The sequence below is a fragment of the Podarcis liolepis genome, assembly GCF_965112155.1.
Source record: "Podarcis liolepis genome assembly, chromosome: Z".
NCBI lineage: Eukaryota > Metazoa > Chordata > Lepidosauria > Squamata > Lacertidae > Podarcis > Podarcis liolepis.
The window spans coordinates 15,917,586-15,936,959 of NC_139570.1; the positions used below are offsets into that span (position 1 = coordinate 15,917,586).

Below are 19,374 nucleotides of genomic sequence, written 5' to 3' on the forward strand. Positions count from 1 at the left end.
GGTGCGTTTTGTGGTCTGGTGTGTCCTATAGAGCCTATAGAGCGAAAAATACGGTAAGCAATTAGAGCATGAAACACCTGCCCTGGTTGCTAGTGTTTTCTGAGTCCAATTAAAGTGTCGATGATAGCCTGATCCCAAGCAACTTAGGGTTTTAAAGGTCATTTGAAGACCTACCTTCAGCTATATGAAGCTGCCACAAAGATCCATCAGGTTGGTCAACACAATAGACAGAAAGATGTTTTATGCTCATTGCCCCATCCTTAGGAAATGTCATTTCATTGGAGAAACACCCAACCCTTTCCCCAGCTATGTTTAAATGGGCTTTAAAATCCCATGTGTTTCAGTTCACTTTTAATTTAATTCGTAATATTCTGCATTTTATAAACAGTAGTTTTTGCTGTTTTATGTTTGGTTTATATTGAAATGGAATGTTTACACTGCTGCTTTCATTAATTGTATGTTATACATCTTAAAGCAGCCCTGCTTAGGGAATTTTTAAATGTTTGATGTTTTATCGTGATTTTACTATTCTGCTGGGAGCCGCCCAGAGTGGCTGGGGAAACCCTGCCAGATGGCAGGGTATAGTAGTAGTAGTAGTAGTAGTAGTAGTAGTAGTAGTAAATAATAATAATAATAATAATAATAATAATAATAATAATAATAATAATAATATTTTTGTGGGAGGCACATGTAAAATGTATTGGGAGTACTTTTTCCTTTAAAGACAGTATAGGAAAAGAAATTGGAAGTAAATAAATAAGTACATAAATAACAGTAAGTATAGCACATGCCACACACATTTCTTATCAATAGAGTTGGTATCCTGCTTACTCAACTTATGTTCCATCATCCAGTAACAAACTTGCAGCAATGATGCACTTTCTCTTCTGTTTTCTCTCAGGTCTCCTTAGCTTTCACTACCAAGAAAGTAATAATAATTCATCATCATCATCTTGGTTGGGATGGTGTTGATGATGCTTCCTGTCCTCAATAATACTAGTTCATATGAAAAATATGATTTTATAAATAATTCTATCAATGGCTAGCAAGTCATTTAGGTAACAGTACACAGCACTCGAGAAAATCCATCATGTGCATTGCAAAATATTTGAAACTTGCAGGTCTTTCTATATAATTCAAAAGCGTAGTTACAACTATTTCTGAAGAATCTGCAATGAAGTTACCAGAAAGAATGAAAACCTTTACTTTTGATCATTACTTTTCTCTGGGCTAGGTTTTAAAAAGATAACTAAAAACACTGAATGCTATCCTTTCATCTTCCAGCCTGTTGATCTGGCATGATTCCTGTGTGTGAGCCATCTTGAAAAGAAAGTATTTTTTTCTTTTAAATAAATAATACAAAGTAACTGCAAACTAAACCATCTGAAAGTTTTCATTTCTTTAAAATCTTCAAATAACTTAAATCTTCTAAAAGTTGTTTGTGTGCCTTTCAGTTACTCATCTAGGCTATCATTCTGCTGTATAAGTTGTAAAAGCACTATGCAAGTCAGAAATTTAGGTATATTAAATTTGTACACTGCTTCTCACTAATAAAATTCAGAAGTGGTTTACAATTAAACTACAAATGCAACAATAAAATCACCTAAACATTTTAAATCTAATCTAACTATACAGTCATATCATTGGTGCTGCCCAAATGCCCAGGAAAACAAAAGTGCATTTGCCTTCCACCTTAATGGAGACCAAGTTGGTGCTGGGGTGGGATCTGTATGCATAGAGAATTCAATAAAGAGAGGGCTGTTCCACAGAAGGCCTGTACTGTCCTCTCCACTCTCCAGACCTTACTTGAAGGTGGCATGCAAAGAAGGGCTTCAGATGATTATCTCAGGATGTGGACAGGTTCATATAAGGAAAGATGATCATTTATGTTTAGTGGTGCCAAGCTGTCTAAGGCTGTTGAATTAGGCATGGAAACTAATTGACAGTCAGTACAGTGGAGCCAGTACTGGTATTATATGTTTATGCCTTCTAGTTCCAGATAAAGATCTAGCTGATGCATTCTACACTTGCTGCAATTTGTATACTGTTTTCAAAGGCAGTCCCATGTGCAACCAATTGCATAAGTTTATCAAAGCCTGGCTATTTCCATCCAAGCTAGTTTGCAAGGCTACCAGCCGAAGTGTAGCAGGTGCTCTTTGTCACTTGTGACTCAAATGGATCTAAGAATACCCCTGAGCTGAGGACACAGCATTTTACTTAAAGCCCATATTTAGATCATTACAGATTGAATACTTTTGCTGAGTTGCTGTCCCATACTGCTGCTTCTAGATCAGCAACCTGCCAGTTAGTGAAGTTCATTCCCCAGCTGAATTTATCACAATATCTTGGTGTGCCAGGAATCATAATCCTTTTTGACATTTCTCTGAAGTTTCATGTCAGATGTGATGTTTCCACACAAGCCAAAAGGTTCAGTGCAAGCAGAGTCTGTCGGTCTCTCTTTTTTTCATGCCCCATGACTAGGAAGCACACAATTTATCTGCCGCTTTGGATACTACTTGCTTGGGGGTATTTTTGTTGTTAGTTTGTCTTGTTGCTCAACAAACTAAGTTATCTGAATTTGTAATTAACTCCAAGGAGATTACTAGGATATTCAGGTGCAAAAGGAGTGAAATAAAACTAAAACTATCCAGAACTGGATGAATAACAGATTAGAAATTTTCACGTTGGGCCCTCATCTGTTACACATTAACTTCATATTAGCCATTGTACATTGTACTAATGAGCAGTGACAGGAAATGCATTTTTCTTCTTCTTACATATTCTGAGCTTTTTTGAGGAGGGTGTGGGGACAGAGTGAGTTAGGCAAACTTGAAGGAAAGGCCTTTTGGAGTAGAACAAATCTTTAATATAAGTGCATAATGCATAGTACCTGACTGTATATTTAATAACCAAGGAGGTGTGTACAGTCAGTTCCTTTCTGCTTATTTTTAATATTTTACTTCAGAGATATTTTCCCATAATTGCCTTGGTCTGCAAAGATTTGCTCATCAAACCTCAGGACATAGCGTATATGATAAACCCATTAATTTTTCTTCTTAGAAAGCAACAAAGCCAACTCTGTTGAATATTAGAGGTATATTTATGTGAATCCTAACAGAAAAGGAGGAACATGGACCTTTGTTGCTTATTTCAGTAGGTTGCAGCTATAGCAAATACCACAACTAACCATATTCCCAAGAAAAAGAGATACTTCTCTCTTCAGCTGAACTCACATGAGATCTCAGATAGTCTTAACACAAAAAACCTAAAGCTTGTTTTTGTTGTAAGTTCTGCCTTTGTTACTTTGTTACTATAATCTTTTTTCTGTTTTGTTTTTAATCATTAGGAGTGTGTGTGTGTGTGTGTGTGTGTGTATATATATATATATATATATATATATATATATATGAATGATTTAGCAAGTAGATAAAATTATAATAACACATAAAAATAAAAGTATTCCCTCTTTTGGACATCAAATGCTTTTCCCAACTAATTTTTGGTGCACTTAATCCTTTCTCATTTCTACCCAATTATATGTAATTGTTTTCTAAATGACTCAGTGATATAGGCTCACCAACCTTGTCTACTTAGCTGTTCATTCATTATTATTTTTTCTTGCATGAAAAAAGGGTTCCTAACAGCTGCTCTAAAGTTATTGTTTTTCTTGGTTCTTATCTCCCTCAACCTAGCATCCTGGATAGAAAGTAGAATTTTTAGCAGGAGACTTTGAAAGCAAAAACCAATAAACAGTAATTTGGGACAGATAAAGTAAGTTTAGTTGCTGGGCTATGCCAATTCAGACTGCAGTGTGGGTGATTTCAGTTTGCTCATTTATATCAAAGAAGGCTATGCCCATTCAAAACTAGCATCTCAGAATAGCACCTGTGTTAAACACTTCACCCTGAGGGACTTCCTCTGGTTTTGAAGCTTTCATGTTAGCAGTATTTCCCAAATATAATAAAATATTATCTTATTTGTGAGGTTTGGATTTTCTGTTTACCCTGGAAAAAGATTCTGAAATAAATGCATTTACTATACATTTAATTTCAGTTGCTTCAAAATGTAACTCTACTTTGGAGAAAGCACTTGGTCTCAGTAGCACCCGACTTTGTTAAAGTATAAACATCCATGCTAATAGAAGCATTCGTTTTCATTGCCTTTTACCCTTAGAGAGAGAAGATAATTTGAATGAAATAGGCAGATAAAGAGGTAATCTGGATTTTATTTTATTTTTGTAAGGAAAAGCTTAGCATTTTTATTGGTCTTATATGCACATTCTGAATCCTAATATTAGACTTCACCTCCTGTAAGTTTGTCCACAAAGCTCATCAAGGGAGATTCAAATGGCTTAATTCATATGCCATTAAATTTAATGGTTGAGGAAAAGAGAAATTACTGACTTTTCATAACAGATTTGACCCCAAGGCATTTTAACATTTATATTTACTGTTGTCCACCTTTAGATAGACAAGTATAGAGGCAGGTGACACAATTTGGAATGTGTTTGCAAGTGTCTTCCCCCCCCCCCCCACTGTTAAATTGCTTACTTCATTTAATTGGCTTCCTTCTTAATTTATATACTACACTACATTGTGGTCTGTTTTTCTAGCACAGACTTTTCTGTTCCTGTAGTATGTCAGATTCACTATAGACAAATCAGTCACTACAGTAGCAAAAACACTAAATATTTCTGAATTGTCCTAGATGAGACAACCAAAAACCTCTTTGACAGATGAGCAGACCTGGCATTGGCTAACTTCTCTTACAACTTTTTTTTAAATGACATTTTAATTCAGGGTGAGTTTTAATGTATAAGAGTAGCTTATATCAGTTTATGGAGATTTCGAAAGACATGAAGCATTTGTGGAAGTTTATTTTTAAAAACCTAAAAAGGCACAGTTGTTATTACTAGGTGCAAAAAATAAAAAATAAAAAAATCCTACCAATGAGTTTTGATATCCACCGAACGGGCACAACATAAGAGCAAATTTAATTGTTAAAGTGGTGACCAACTGCTGGTGTTTGGAAGGACTCAGAAACTTCATACTGACCAAGTTCCCCATGTGCTTCACTGCACAGATAGAACTCCTGTAGGAAGTAGAGTTTTCACTTGACTGAAGTTGAGAAGGCATATCTGTGAGTGCATTCCTTGGTGTGTTACAAGCTACCCTTTAAGGTGTGTATTTATGACACCTATATAGAACATAAAGAGAAGGTTCTAGGTTCTTCCATTGATAAATAATTTAAAGGTTTACTCCAAATAAAAGTGGTGTTATGAACCACACTGGTCAACAACAAATTTGTTGTCTGCATTTTTTCAGTTGATTTAGGACAAATCTGATGTGCTGAATCCAAAAATCACATTGGTTTTGCTCAATCAGGTCAAGTTTTTGAGCTATGGCCACAAGTCTTTTTTTACGTTTTTGTTCACATGTACGCTTGTGTGGAGCATTTTAGAAGAAGTTGGTGGGGGTAAAATGCCATGTCGAATAATTGTTTTGATTGGAAATGATTATTTTAATGACAAGAAGTATTCAGGTCCGATAGTTCTGGGTGATTATGTCGAAAAGGGATCAGTTTGAAGTCATAAAACCTCGAAATCTTCCATAAATTGGTGCGGCTGGGATCAACAGAAAGAACCGGAGCAGCCTCAAGTATCCTGATCTTCAATCAGCACGTTGTCCTGTAGCTCATTGTGATGAAATTCCATTACCTATCTTCGGAGAACTTCCTGACATTAGTGACGAAGATGCCTCCAGTGTTGAAGGACATGAAGAAGAAGAAGTGGTTCTTGAAGATGATGCTCCACATCCATTTTCCCAAAAGGAGTTGAATGATCTAGTTCGCGACCTCAGCTTGTCAAAGGACTCTGCCAAACTGTTGACATCCAGATTGAAGGAAAAAAACCTCCTCTCTGACAGTGCTCGCATCAGCTTCTTCCGCAACAGGCATTAAGAGTACCTCCGTTTTTTCTCACTACTGTGCAGATATTGCGCAGCTTCTGCTCAAGCTTGGAGTGCCACAGTACGAACCCAAAGATTGGAGACTGTTCATTGACAGCAGGAAGCAATCACTGAAATGTGTTCTGCTACACAACAGCAACCAGTTTGCCTCTATACCCCTGGCTCACTCGACTACACTGAAGGAGAACTATGAAGCGTTGAAGTATGTGCTGGAGAAAATTGGTTATGATCAGCATAAGTGGTTTATTTGTGTTAACCTGAAGGTGGTGAACATTTTGTTGGGACAACAGTCTGGCTTCACCAAGTACCCATGTTTTCTGTGCATGTGGGATAGTAAGGACCGTGCTCAGCATTACACGAAGAAGGACTGGCCTGTGCGGGAGGAATTGGTGCCTTGCAAAAAAAGGAACGTCATCAACGACCCTCTGGTAGACAGAGACAGAATACTCTTCCCACCGCTGCACATCAAGCTCGGCTTAATCAAGCAGTTCACCAAGGCTCTGGACAAGGATGGTGACTGCTTCACTTACTTGTGCCAGGCTTTTCCAGGATTGACCATGGAGAAGTTGAAAGCTGGCATCTTTGACGGTCCTCAGATCCGTCAGCTCATCAGAGATCCAGAGTTCGGAAACTCAATGAAGGAAGTGGAACTGGAAGCGTGGAAGGCATTTGTTCTGGTAGTGAAGAACTTTCTTGGCAACAATAAGGCCAGAAACTACGCAGAACTTGTCAACAACATGCTGACTGCTTTCAGAAACCTGGGCTGCAACATGAGCGTCAAGATGCACTACCTATTTTCACATATGGACCGGTTTCCTGAGAACCTGGGTTCAATGAGTGACGAGCAGGGGGAGAGATTCCATCAGGACATGAAGGAGATGGAGACCAGGTATCAGGGTCGCTGGGACGCAGTCATGATGGCTGACTACTGTTGGACTCTGAAGAGAGACCTCCCTGCCGCTGAGCATTCCAGGAGTTCCAAGAAACGGAAGTTCAAGCCCTGAAGTTTGAAAAATGGTGAAGCAACATGCAGTTTACGTGTACTTACCTTTATCAATGCCCACCATTCAGTTTACAGTAAACCTGACCTGATGGAGAAAAACGGATGGCATTTCCTGATTCAGCAGTGCAAAAATACCCTAAAGCAGTTGTAGAAATCTAGACAACATTCAAAAAGTAAAAAATTGTTGCCCAGTGCCATCATTGCCAAAACAAGATGACACCTGATTGGCTCTCTAAACACTCATTTTTCTGGTTATTTGGCTATAGTTTTTGATAGAATACACATAATTGAACAAATTTTGTTGCATTATATTCTTCATTAGATTATCTTTCCATTGATGTATAATTTTATGGTATTACTCCAAAGCAAAGTGGTGTTATGAGCCATCAAACCTCAGAAATGCACTTTCTCCAAAAGGTTTCCACAATTTTTGCCACTAGTGTAACATATTATGTGCATAAGTAGGCTTAAACCTTAGCTTATATGTTCACTTTTCTTCTTCCCTTCTTTCCTGTTGTGCTACAATTTCTTATTTGGCAAATCAAACAAGGCAAGCTATGGCATCAACATTGTTGTACCACTGTGGATGAAACAGAAAACTATGGTTTGTTAAGATCCCATAAGTAAGTTAAAAAATTACAGTGCAAGAGTGGAAACCGGCCACTTGGCGTGATCCAGACCATAAGAACCTTTATGTGTATTTTAAAAGGTTTAATTCCAGGACCTAAGAGCAAACCCCCCCCCCCAAAAAAAACCCCACACACATGTGCCTGGTCAGAATTGCCTGCTAGATCCCCAAAGATGGTTTTGTATATATTAAACTTATTAGTTGTCTTTTCATTTCAAATTATTGTTTGTTTGTTTTTTTTTCAAATTCTTTTTATTTTATTCCGTAAAGACAACATACACACAGAAAATCAGCGAGACACAAACATATAAAGAAAAAAACAAAAGTTCTCAATCACAACAAACAAGAAAAACAAAAGCGCGCAAAGTTCTTATTTCCATAGTTTTTTCATAACATATTTCTTTCTTTTGGGACTTCCTTCAGCCTGACCACAAATCATACGGAATCAATAAGTAAGGTCACACGTTTCTTCTTTTATATTGTCATTATGTCCATTGTTGATCTCTATTTTCCTTAAACAATAACCTTAGTCTATCACAATACATCTCTAAACCCCCTTAGCGTTATTTGCCCATCGCTGATGTTTTCCAGATAGTTTGCATATTTTCCCCAGTCCCTGATAAACACTTGGTCTTTTATATATCTGATCTTTCCCGTTAATTTATCTAACTCTGCATATTCTGTTAATTTGCATCTCCACTCCTCTACTGTTGGGGTTTCTTCCTGTTTCCATCTTTGAGCTATTAAGTTCCTTGCTGCCGTAGTCGCATAGTATATCATTCTGCAGTCCTCCTTTCTTATCTCTCGTTGTAATATTCCTAATAGGAAAGTTTCTGGTTTTTTCCTAAACGTGTACTTTAATATCTTTTTCAGTTCTGTATATATCTTTTCCCAGAACTGTTTTACCTTTCCGCACTCCCACCACATATGGTAGAACGTGCCATCTGCATCTTTACATCTCCAACACTTTTTGCTCACCTTATACATTTTTGAGAGTTTTACAGGTGTCAAATGCCACCTATAAAACATTTTCATAACGTTTTCTTTTATCGCCGTACACGCTGTGAAATTCAATCCATCTTTCCATAGTCTTTCCCAATCCTCATATTGAATACTGTGGCCTACGTCTTTTGCCCAACAAATCATTACTGATTTCACCTCCTCATTTGCCAAATTCCAGTCTAACAGCATCCTATATGCTTTAGATATATTTTTCACCTTGCTGTTTATTATTTCCGTCTGGAATTTTGAGTCATTGTCTACATACCCTCTTTCTTTAATGTCTCTGCTAAACATCTGGTTAATCTGTTGGTGACTAAACCAATCGTACACGTATTCTCTAATCGTCTCATAGGGTTTAATTCTCCATTTCCCATCCACTTTAGTTACTAGTTGGTTGTATGTTACCCGGTTACCTCCCATGTTGGTAGTTTTTCTGTTTATTATTTCGAGTGGTGCTAACCAATGGGGTGTTTTTGGTTCTAGTATATTTTTATATCTCTCCCACACTTCTATTATCGGTCCTCTGAAAATATGATTACTAAATCCCCTGTGTTTTTTTGTTTCATTTTTCCACATATAGGCATGCCAACCGAAGTGGTTATCGAAACCCTCCAGATCGAGTAATTCCGTGTTCTCTAAGTTGACCCAGTCTTTTAGCCAACTTAGGCATGTCGCCTCATAGTATAGCATAAGATCTGGCAGCGCAACCCCCCCCCCTTTCTTTTACATCTGTAAGTAGTTTAAATTGGATTCTGGGCTTTTTGCCCTGCCATATGAACCTCGAGACTGCTCTCTGCCATTCTTTTATAGTCTTACTTCCTTTTATTATAGGTATGGACTGAAACAAGAACATCAGTCTTGGTAAAACATTCATCCTTATCATGTTTATTCTTCCCCATAGAGATAGTTTTAGGCGTCCCCATTTCTCTAAGTCCTTCCTTATTTCCCTCCACACCGGCTCGTAGTTGTTTTTGTAAAGATCCATATTTTTAGATGTTATCCAAATGCCAAGATATTTAACTTTCTTTACCTTCCCTATCTGCCATTGCTGTTGAATTAGTTCTGTTGTCTTTGGATCCACATTTTTATATATCATCTTTGTTTTCGTCTTGTTTAATTTAACTCCAGCCACCTTTCCGAATGTTTCTATCTCTCTCATTATCTCTCCTGTTGATGTTAGTGGCTCTTCCGTCATCACTACTACGTCGTCGGCAAAGGCCTTGGTTTTGTATACGTTCTGACCTAAAGTCACCCCTTTTATATTTCCATTTTTCCTTATAGAGTTTAGGAGGGTTTCTAACACTGTTATAAATAGTAACGGAGAGAGAGGGCATCCTTGCCTTGTTCCCTTCCTTATCTTAATCTCTTCCGTTATTGTACCATTTACAATCAGCTTGGCCTTCTGTTCTGTATATATAGCTTTCACCCCATTGTAAAAGTCACTGCCTACACCCATATCCTCTAGGTTTCTCAACATAAAGTTCCATACCACATTATCAAACGCCTTTTCGGCGTCAATAAACATCATTGTGACTTGTTTGTTAAACCTAATAGACAGAAATTCCAACATGTCCACAATGTGTCTTATGTTGTCTCTCATCTGCCGGCCTGGCAGAAATCCCGCCTGATCCTTATGGATAACATCTGCCAGTACCTCTTTTAGTCTTCTGGCCAGGATTCCTGCGTATATCTTATAGTCTACATTCAACAATGAGATTGGTCTATAATTTCTGACTTGGGTTAGGTCCGAATCTTGTTTGGGTAGGAATATGATATACGCCTCTTTCCAGGTTTCCGGGATTTCCCCTTTCTTTAATATTATATTCATTGTCTTTTTCAGGGGTTCTACTAAGACTGATTTCATTTCCTTATAATAGCCTGCCGTAAACCCGTCTGGGCCAGGGGCTTTTCCCCTCTTCAAGTTTTTAATTACCTCCTCTATTTCCTTATTTTCAATAGGTATGTTCAGTCTTTGTTTTCCCTCCAGTGGAATTTTTTGTCCCCCTTTCTCTTTCAAAAATCTTTCTATCTTCCTTTGTCCTATCTTTTCTTGATCATTATATAAGTTACTGTAGAAATTTATAAATTCACTCCTTATTCCTTTAGGGTCTGTTCTTTCTTCCCCCTCTACTATTATTTTATTAACTATCCCTTGTTCTTTTCTTTTTTTAATTTGCCAGGCAAGCCATTTGCCTGGTTTATTAGCATGTTCAAAATTCCTTTGTTTAAGTCTTTTTATATTCCATTCCACCTCCCTATTTATTATTGTGGCAAACTGGGTTTGAAGAATTTTTATTCTTTCCTTTGTTTCTGAACAGTTAGGTTTCTGAGCTAGTTTTCGTTCGTTTATCATTATTTGTCTTAGAATTTCCTCTTTATTTCTTTCTCTGTTCCTGTTTTTTATTGCATTCTGTTGAATAAAAAATCCTCTTATGACCGCCTTACTGGCATCCCAAACTGTACTTTCTTTCGTTCCTTTGCCACAATTATCCTTGAAGTATTCCGTCAATTTTTTCTTTGCCATTTCCACCACCGTTTGGTCATCCAACAGGTAGTCTTTTAATCGCCATCTATAAGATCTTTTTTCATAGCTGTCCAATTCCATCTCTAGTGGGTTATGATCTGAGATTACTTTTGGCTTTATTTCTATATTTTTAATTCTTGGACATATTTCTTTTGAAATCCAGATCTGATCTATTCGAGAGAAGGATTGGTTGGGTTCTGAATAGAAGGTAAATTGCTTTTCTAACGGGTGTCTCAGACGCCAAATATCTACTAATCCGCAGTTTTCCACCATAGAGAAAAAAGATTTAGGCAACTTCCCTTCTTTACTTGCTCTGTCTCTAAGTCTGTCCATCTCAAGTGAAACCACGGCATTCATATCCCCCATTAGAATTATTTTTTGGTCGGCATACTCCATTAATTTTTCTTCCAGTTTCTTAAAAAATTCAGTTTTGCTGCCATTCGGAGCGTATATCCCCACTAGCAGTATTTTTTCTCCCTGCCAGTTAATGTTAACCGCTATCATCCTCCCCTCCTCATCTTTAAACATTATTTTAGCTTCTATCTTGTTACTGATGTACAATACCACACCTCTTTTTTTAACCCTGTCCAGGGCTTCATACTCATTTCCCAACCGTTTATTAATTAGCACTTTTCTATGCTTTCTGGCCACATGTGTCTCCTGGAGACAGATAACATCCAGGTTTTTCCTTTTTAAACATTGTTCAATTTTATTTCTCTTTCTTTTATCATTCACCCCATTAACATTCCAACTCCAGATTTTTAACCCCATAGCCCGTATATTAACCTTTTGTTATTTTTGAAATTTTTTATCTGTTATATATTTTCTGGATCCTCTGTTTCCTCTTCTTTTTCCTCTTCCTCCTCCGACCCATCCTCCCCCCCCCTCCCCCTCCTCCAACACTTTTAGTTCTTCTGGAGAGGCTCTCTCCTCTCTTCCTGTCTCTTGGGCTTCCGCTTTAAGTTCCTTGTATTTCCTAAGGAATTTCCCGGTTTCTTCAGAGTTTATCAACTTATGTTTTTTACCTCTATATGTAAATGATATCCCTTCCGGGAATTCCCACCTAAACTCAACCCTATTCTTCCTCAGTGTTTGCACCAAAGGTTTGTAAGCATCTCTCTTTTTAAGCAGTCTTATTGGGACATCTTTAAAAATAATTATATAATTTCCATCTATATTCAATCTTTTTTCTCTATTCCTTTGGAGGATCCTGTCTCTCACTGCTTTATTTTCAAATGTAATCAGACAATCGCCCGGAAATTTCTTTGCTTTTGTTGTGTTAACACGCATTCTAAATGCGTTTAATATGCTATTGGCCATTTCTTCTGCAGGCAAACCCATCCATTCTGCTAGCTCCTTCGTCAGCTTTTCTTTTACATTCTCATTCTGTGTCTCTGGGATTGCTCTCAGCCTAAGATTTACCTCCCTTTGCCTCAATTCGTTCATTGCTATAATGTCTTTTATCTCTTCCTGTGTCTTACATATTTCCGTCACATCTGCTCTGATCTTTTCCTTCTCTCTTCTAACCTCTCTTATCTCTACCTTTGTCTTTTTCAAGCCTTCTTCTGTGAGCTGCGTTCTCCTAAATATTTCTTTTATTTGACCCTTAATTTCATTCACAGTTTCCTCCATTTTTTTATCTAATTTCCCAATTCTGTTGTCCACCGATTCTAACTTATGTTCAACATTTACTTGACTTTGTTTGATCTCTGCAAACATCTTCAGAATATCTGTCTTGAAGTCCGTTTCCTGTTTAGAGCCTCTCCTCTCTACAGGCGTACCCCCATTCGTTCCCTTCCTTCCTGTATGAGACATCTTGTATTTTATGTAGTCCTTTTCCCCACCGTCCCTTTCCGCCCGCGTTTATCGTTCTTAATCTCTCCCACAATTTCCTTGCGTTCACTTCCTTTCCTTATTATAATTTATCTCTCACCCCGTAATTATCTTTCCTAAGACCAGGTCTGTAGTCTTTAAATCTGTGGGCAATAAATTATAAACAGTAGACTGTAAGCTCTTATATAACACTCCAAAACAGTAAAATTAGATCATAGCCAATTATCGTAACAAATTCTCACAGTTCCTGTCGTGGTCTTATTTATCAAACAGAGTCTGTTTGTAATTCAAAAATAAGTCTTTTGGGTGTGAGGTAATCCCAGCAGCCGACTGCAGTTTCCAGAAGCCGATGCTTCTTCTCTAGTTCACCTGCCGCTTAATCCATAGATTGCGTGAACTTCGAAAAGTTTAGCAAAAAAGGAGGGGGGTAAGATAGGTAGGAATGAGAACACAGCGGGTATCTCATGGAGGGGGAGGGGGGGAGCCGAGAGGCTCAAATTATTGTTTGTGATGTGCACTAGTTAGACACATTCCGAAAGAAAGCTGGTTGGTAGTGGTTACAACTCATTTGAAAAGACTAGCGATGTTTTTGTTGATTTAAAACTTCATCAAATGTAAGTTTCCAAAGAAAAAAAAATTGCATTAGGAAGATATTTCCATGTTTCTGCTATATTGAAACCACAGTCAGGATACAGAAGTTGTACATTTTCTTAGGCATGTATGGACTGCTACATGTTCTTTTGTTTCCTTTGGAGGTATGCCATAGTAGATTAATACCAAGTGTCTGTTGATTGAGTGGGCACAATGTATTTCTGAACTTCACTTTGAAGTTTATCTGTACTTGATGGGGGACTTGTTCACTTGCTCAAGGTGTCATCCATTAATAATTTTGTAACATAGGCATTTATTTTCCATTACTTTGAATCTCTGTTCTGGATAGGCTTGTATGTCAAAAATGTTTCAGACTGAAAGGCACAAAGACTTGAAGGGTTTTTTTATTGTTAGTTAGAAAACTGTTATTCACCTGGCACCTTCAAAGGCGACATGATCTTTCTCCAGGCAACTAAAATACAACTCAGGTCTATACACAAACAAGGTTTTCTCAATTTGCTGTGCATAAGTAATGGAAAAACACTGTGTTTCACTTTCCTAATGCAGGAGGCACTGAAGGAAAATAACAAGAGAAGAGAGATGGAGGAGAAAATTAAGAGAGCCAAGCTAGCAAAAGAGAAAGCAGAACGTGAGAAACTGGAGCGGCAACAGAAGAAGAAGCAACTGATTGACATGAATAAAGGTAAGTAAGCATTGTAATAGATCTGATCTGGTTAAGACCACTCTCAGTTGTAAAAAAGACTTAATTGCTGAATTAAAGGTGCAGAAAGAGAGATAGCATGTCCAGGCATCTTCTCCATGTCTAGTTTTTTTGTTTCTTCTTCCACTGCCATTTCTTACAGTCTTTTCCAAAGCATTTTGTATTGAGTTATTGACTTGTTTTCCTTTGGTGCAGTTAAATGTGTGTGTTTTTAAATGGATTTACTTGTTCTAAAAATCACTGCAGTGTTTTAATTTTTTATTCTACAAACATCTTTATAATAGTGGGTGTGCAGCAGTTAACATCTCTCTTCTGTGGTTTGAAGGTTTCCCATTATAAATGGATGCGCTCTCAGCAGTGCTCTTTCAAGAGCTGGTTCAGCTGCAAGCCTCACTACAGATTGACAATTGGATATGATAAAGAAAACCTTACGTTAAGATTTCTGGTTAGTTGAAATGACACTATAATGTGTACATCAGCATTCTGTGAGAATGGGCGCAGGAAGGAAAGGAGAGGAAGAATCAATAGGCCCCTAATATCTGTGCTTTGCAGAGTTCCAAAAGACAGTTGAAATGCATGCTTTATTTTCCATCCCTTTGGGTTCCTGAAACGGAGAAGAGAGATGACACAAATATGAATTAGATTGAACGAGAGATTACTTCACCCTGCAGTTTGCTGTTCTCCCTTCTGTGATCATTTCAGTTCTGTTGTGAGGCAGAGCTTAATCCATCCCAATCATAAAACACATAAAAATGCTCAGTGTGTGACTGTGACTTGTCTTTTCTACCCAGTGAGCAAATCTGACAGGATTCAGTTCTAGCAAAAATAACAACATTTCTCTCTTGACAAATCTTATGTAAGATGCCAAGGTGTATTAGTTGAATGCTAGAACAAGCCTTATAATTAGGGTGAATTGAGGCAACAGGACTTCTCAGAATTTGAACCAATTAGATGAGTTTTGGAATAAAAACATTGCACATTAAAGTATCCTTTTTCTATTTTAGACAAAGACAGCACCTTAGATTCATAGTCTAATATTGCACAAATGAGCTAGTGGTTTGCTGTTTGACTCAAGGCTCTAAAAAAGAGAAAAGAATACATGCTGCTGCACCCAAGCTTTTCTCTAATGCTGTAGCTATTGTTTGTATGATGCCTATCACAAAGCATAGCCCCTTGCTTGTTTTTTACCCTTCCCAATTTATATTACCTGTTGAGGAGGAAGAGATAGGTTGGGCTATGGGCTCTCACACCTCCTCCTCCTCCTGCCCCCACCCTTCCTTCTCCACTGTCTCCCAGAACCAGAAGAGATTGAAGCGGGAGGAGCAAAAGGCGTAGCTCAGAAAGGGGAGATACATAAGTAGAGGTCGAGTGTGGGGGCTCTTTGTTGCAACAACTGCCTCATTTGGTGCACACCTAGGAGTACCTGAGAGATGTAGGACTGATTGACATAACTTTCCCTAACTTGTCAGTGTCACTCTGGACATTCCGTGCCTGACAGCATCATGACACTATATTCGGACCATTTCCATGTTTAAATTTTGCTATTTATTTTACTTCCACTTTGAATTTCTCCCCACTTTTAATATTTTGTTGATTTTGTTAAAAACTACAAACATAACAGAAGTAAATAAAACAAGTAATAAAAAAATAACCTTAAAGCATTACTGGCTGGATTACAAAACGAATAATGAAGTATTGACTCACACAAAGATTCCCTTTTACAAATGAGATATGTAAAAATAAAAGTATTCTTCACCTGTGAATTACATCTTTATTGAGGACAATGTTTATATAAAGTCTTAGATGACATTGAGTGGCTATATTCGTATAAGAAATAAATCATGTCATATAGCAAAAACAATTTTAAAAACCCAGTATTCCGAGATCCACTCTTTAGAAACCTTTAGTTCATGAGATATATTTTCAAGGCAGACAAGTTGCCAGACTAGATTATCAGCAATCCAAATTATTAAGATTGAAGAGCTTCCAGGATTTGGCAGTGGAGCTCTGGGCTGCTGCTGTGACTTACATTCCAAGTCCTGTTCTGTTTCCATATATAGTTTCAAAAGCACAAGTGGAAAGATGCATCAAAAGTTTAGTTAGTTATTAAAGAGATTTCAGAAAACACCTTATTCCAAAATTCAACCTTAGGACATCCTACCACATGTGCTTATAGGTGCCAACTGTGTGGCAGCCCCTCTGATGATATGCCTAGGTGCACAAACAGAAGCTGTTGCAGAGTAAGGTGCCAGCCATGTACTAACATCAAAGAAAGTTTGAGCCGACAAAGACCTGTATGGAGGCTTTTTCCATAGAGTATTTCACTGCTTATCATCTATCTCTATGTCCCAATTAGATATCCACCATGACTTTTTGACACTGGACCCTAAAGGAGGCATTAATAAAAAAATTGCGTAATGTAAAGCTGAGTTGCTTTACATAATGTGCTATATTCAAAAGGGGTTAATTGCCCGTTAGCATCTTTTTGTCAAAGGACATATAAGAAACGATCTCATCTGGCAGTCCAATGGCCAGGGAAAGGATTGAATAATGGCAAGAATTTGAAACACTTTTAACAGCCTTCCTGTTAACAAATGCACATTTGATCTGAATATCTGCTGTAGTGAACTATATGTGTAACTCAGCATACATAACAATTCTGTGTGTGTGTGTGTGTGTGTGTGTGGAGTGGGGGGGGCAATAAATACATAGCCTTTTAAGAAGAGCAAATTCGATGGCAGTAATTTTGATGCAAATGTTATTTAATGTCTCCATTATATCTGATTACCATGACAATTAAAATTACTTTTTAACTAGCAGTGCAAGGATAAATGGAAGAATGAGCTGCTTCAGTCACAATTAGTATTGATTTAATTGTTTTGAAAGGTATATTAACATTCCCTTAGCACAGATGAAGACAGTGGAATGGAGTTCATTACAGGGGACTGACAACTATCTGGGATGTCAAGGTACTTTACTTTTGAAAAAACATTTGAATCCCAAAAGCTGAATCACAAGTCACTTAATAAGCTCATATATATATTAATATTAACAATGACATTATTGTTAATAGCTTCCCTGTGCTCAAGGTTGGCCCACCCATGAGGCAACAGGATTCACAGGGACAGCAGATCCAGCCTCCCAGGAATGAATTGCCTGCTGCCACTGCCACAGTGGCATCAACAGCATTCCTTGGAGGCTGAATCCATGCCTCCTTGGCAACCCCCCTCTCATGCCATCTTTACAGTGGCTTCTTGGTGAATAGGAGGTTCTGATGCTCTTTTCCCACCCTTGTTCCCAATGCAAATCTTTACCCAACCCCATTCATGATCTCAATCTTCACTCACTCATTGTTCTCTGGCGGGGAGTGGGGGGTGGGGGGAGGGCGTCATTTTGTGGTTTGCCACGGGTGCCAAAATGTACTGGGCTGGCCCTGATAGCCCTTTACACAATGAATGCAACATGTTCATGCCTTTTTAACAGTCCAGTGCAAAGAAACCCTAGTTATAGCTAAATTTGTCAGTATTGCTTACAGATGCATACAGTTGATACACCCCATTACCACAGCATTAGAAGATAGAAGAGACAATGTTCACAGCATAAACTTTAGCTTTACCATGCACCTAAGCCGTTTGTAAATAATTATCTGATTCTAAGATGCCTAGACATCACTTGTTTCCTCTATACTTTTCTACTTTACACCTGATTATTAGTAGCAGAATGCACCAAATGGACTCCATAGGTGGGGTATAGTGTTGGCTGTCACAGAAACACAATTTGGTGGTATTAGCATTATTAATAAAATTTGTATACCATCCTTTATCTGAAGAGCACATCCAAACATAAAAATACAAAATGAAAATACAAACTACACAATAAAACAAAAGCAAAACAAATGAATAATGCCCACCTCCATTTAAAAGGTCATGGAATGTTCAGTCAGCCAAAGGCTTGGTTAAAGAGAAATGTTTTCTTCTGGCGCCTTCCTTACATATCTTTAGCCTCCCTGGGGAGAGCATTTCACAAATGTGTTCTTCAACTGATAAGTGGCTCGTTGGACTGTGTCTTTCAAGAAGAACAACTGAGAGAGAACAGTATAGCAGGCATAGAAACATTATGGACACAACATTGCTTTGTGCCCCCTAACCTTGCCTTCACTTGAGCAATTGCTCTGTAGGCACTCCTTGCAGTAGTTTCTCTCTTCTTGTGGCACATGTTAGTCTGGATTTCACAGGTTGGTGTGTGAGTATCTGATGGTTCCATTTTGGTGTATGGAATTAGCCTTAAATGTTTTTTAGGTTTTGTGCAATTTTGTGATCTTATACAGGATCATGTACAACTTGTAAATCCTTGTCATTTGCGCTCTCTCTCTCTCTCTCTCTCACACACACACACACACGTATAAAGTGAATATTTTTACACATGAAAATAGTCTGGAAACAATCTAGGTTAGGAGTAGGGAAATGCATTGTAGCGAGTATCTTTGAATGAAGGTAAGGAAGCAGTAGACTGCATCTTTATTGAACCATAGGTGTTACATCCACACACTTTATAGTACAGATGCTCCACTGCAAGTTAAGTCCCTTTGCTTATTTCTGTCTGCTTAGCTTTCATTCAGAGTGCTCCTGAGAGAGCTTCTCATCAGCTCCTGAAGGCATCCTGGGACACCTGTTTCATGTTCACCTCCCTTTCTTCCCATGCAACTTGACAGTAAAGTGCCAGATACTCTCTCTGCACAGAAATACTTTCATAAGTCCACAAGATGCCACAAAGAGCTTTCACTAAATGGGGGAAACATATCTGTTGGCTGTATCTTTCTTCACTTTTTGAAACTTATTTGTTAGATGAGTTAAGCTATACCTGCACACATTTCAACACAGGCACTTGCATCAGGATCTCAGGAAGCTTTCTGGTTTTGCTCCCTGTCTGGGACTGCCAAAAAATGAGTTTGCATGATATATTTGGTTTAGTGGGACACAAGTTTTGCAAGCTTACATTAAAGTGGCATTGTAAACCAAACAGTAATAGACAGAAAGTTGCAATGTCATTTATGGCACACAAGCCAGAGTTGTGCTTCATTTAAAAAAAATAAAATGTTACAGAATG

At 37.9% G+C, this 19,374-nt stretch overlaps 2 protein-coding genes across 10 annotated transcripts in view; both read left to right on the plus strand.

The window, feature by feature from the left end:
- The window catches only part of DIAPH2 (diaphanous related formin 2), a 359,470-nt gene that overhangs the window by 237,005 nt on the left and 103,091 nt on the right, over positions 1-19,374 (plus strand). For all 9 annotated transcript variants that reach the window (XM_083484624.1, XM_083484625.1, XM_083484618.1 and 6 more), the window contains one exon: positions 14,115-14,250. In XM_083484624.1, coding sequence (XP_083340750.1) covers positions 14,115-14,250 — 136 coding nt within the window. The remainder of the gene's footprint in view (positions 1-14,114; positions 14,251-19,374) is intronic.
- LOC310698071 (uncharacterized protein) overlaps positions 6,262-19,374 on the plus strand; it is a 318,973-nt gene continuing 305,860 nt past the window's right edge. The window contains exon 1 of the mRNA XM_083484828.1: positions 6,262-7,006. Coding sequence (XP_083340954.1) covers positions 6,290-6,970 — 681 coding nt within the window. The 5' untranslated portion in view covers positions 6,262-6,289 and the 3' untranslated portion in view covers positions 6,971-7,006. The remainder of the gene's footprint in view (positions 7,007-19,374) is intronic.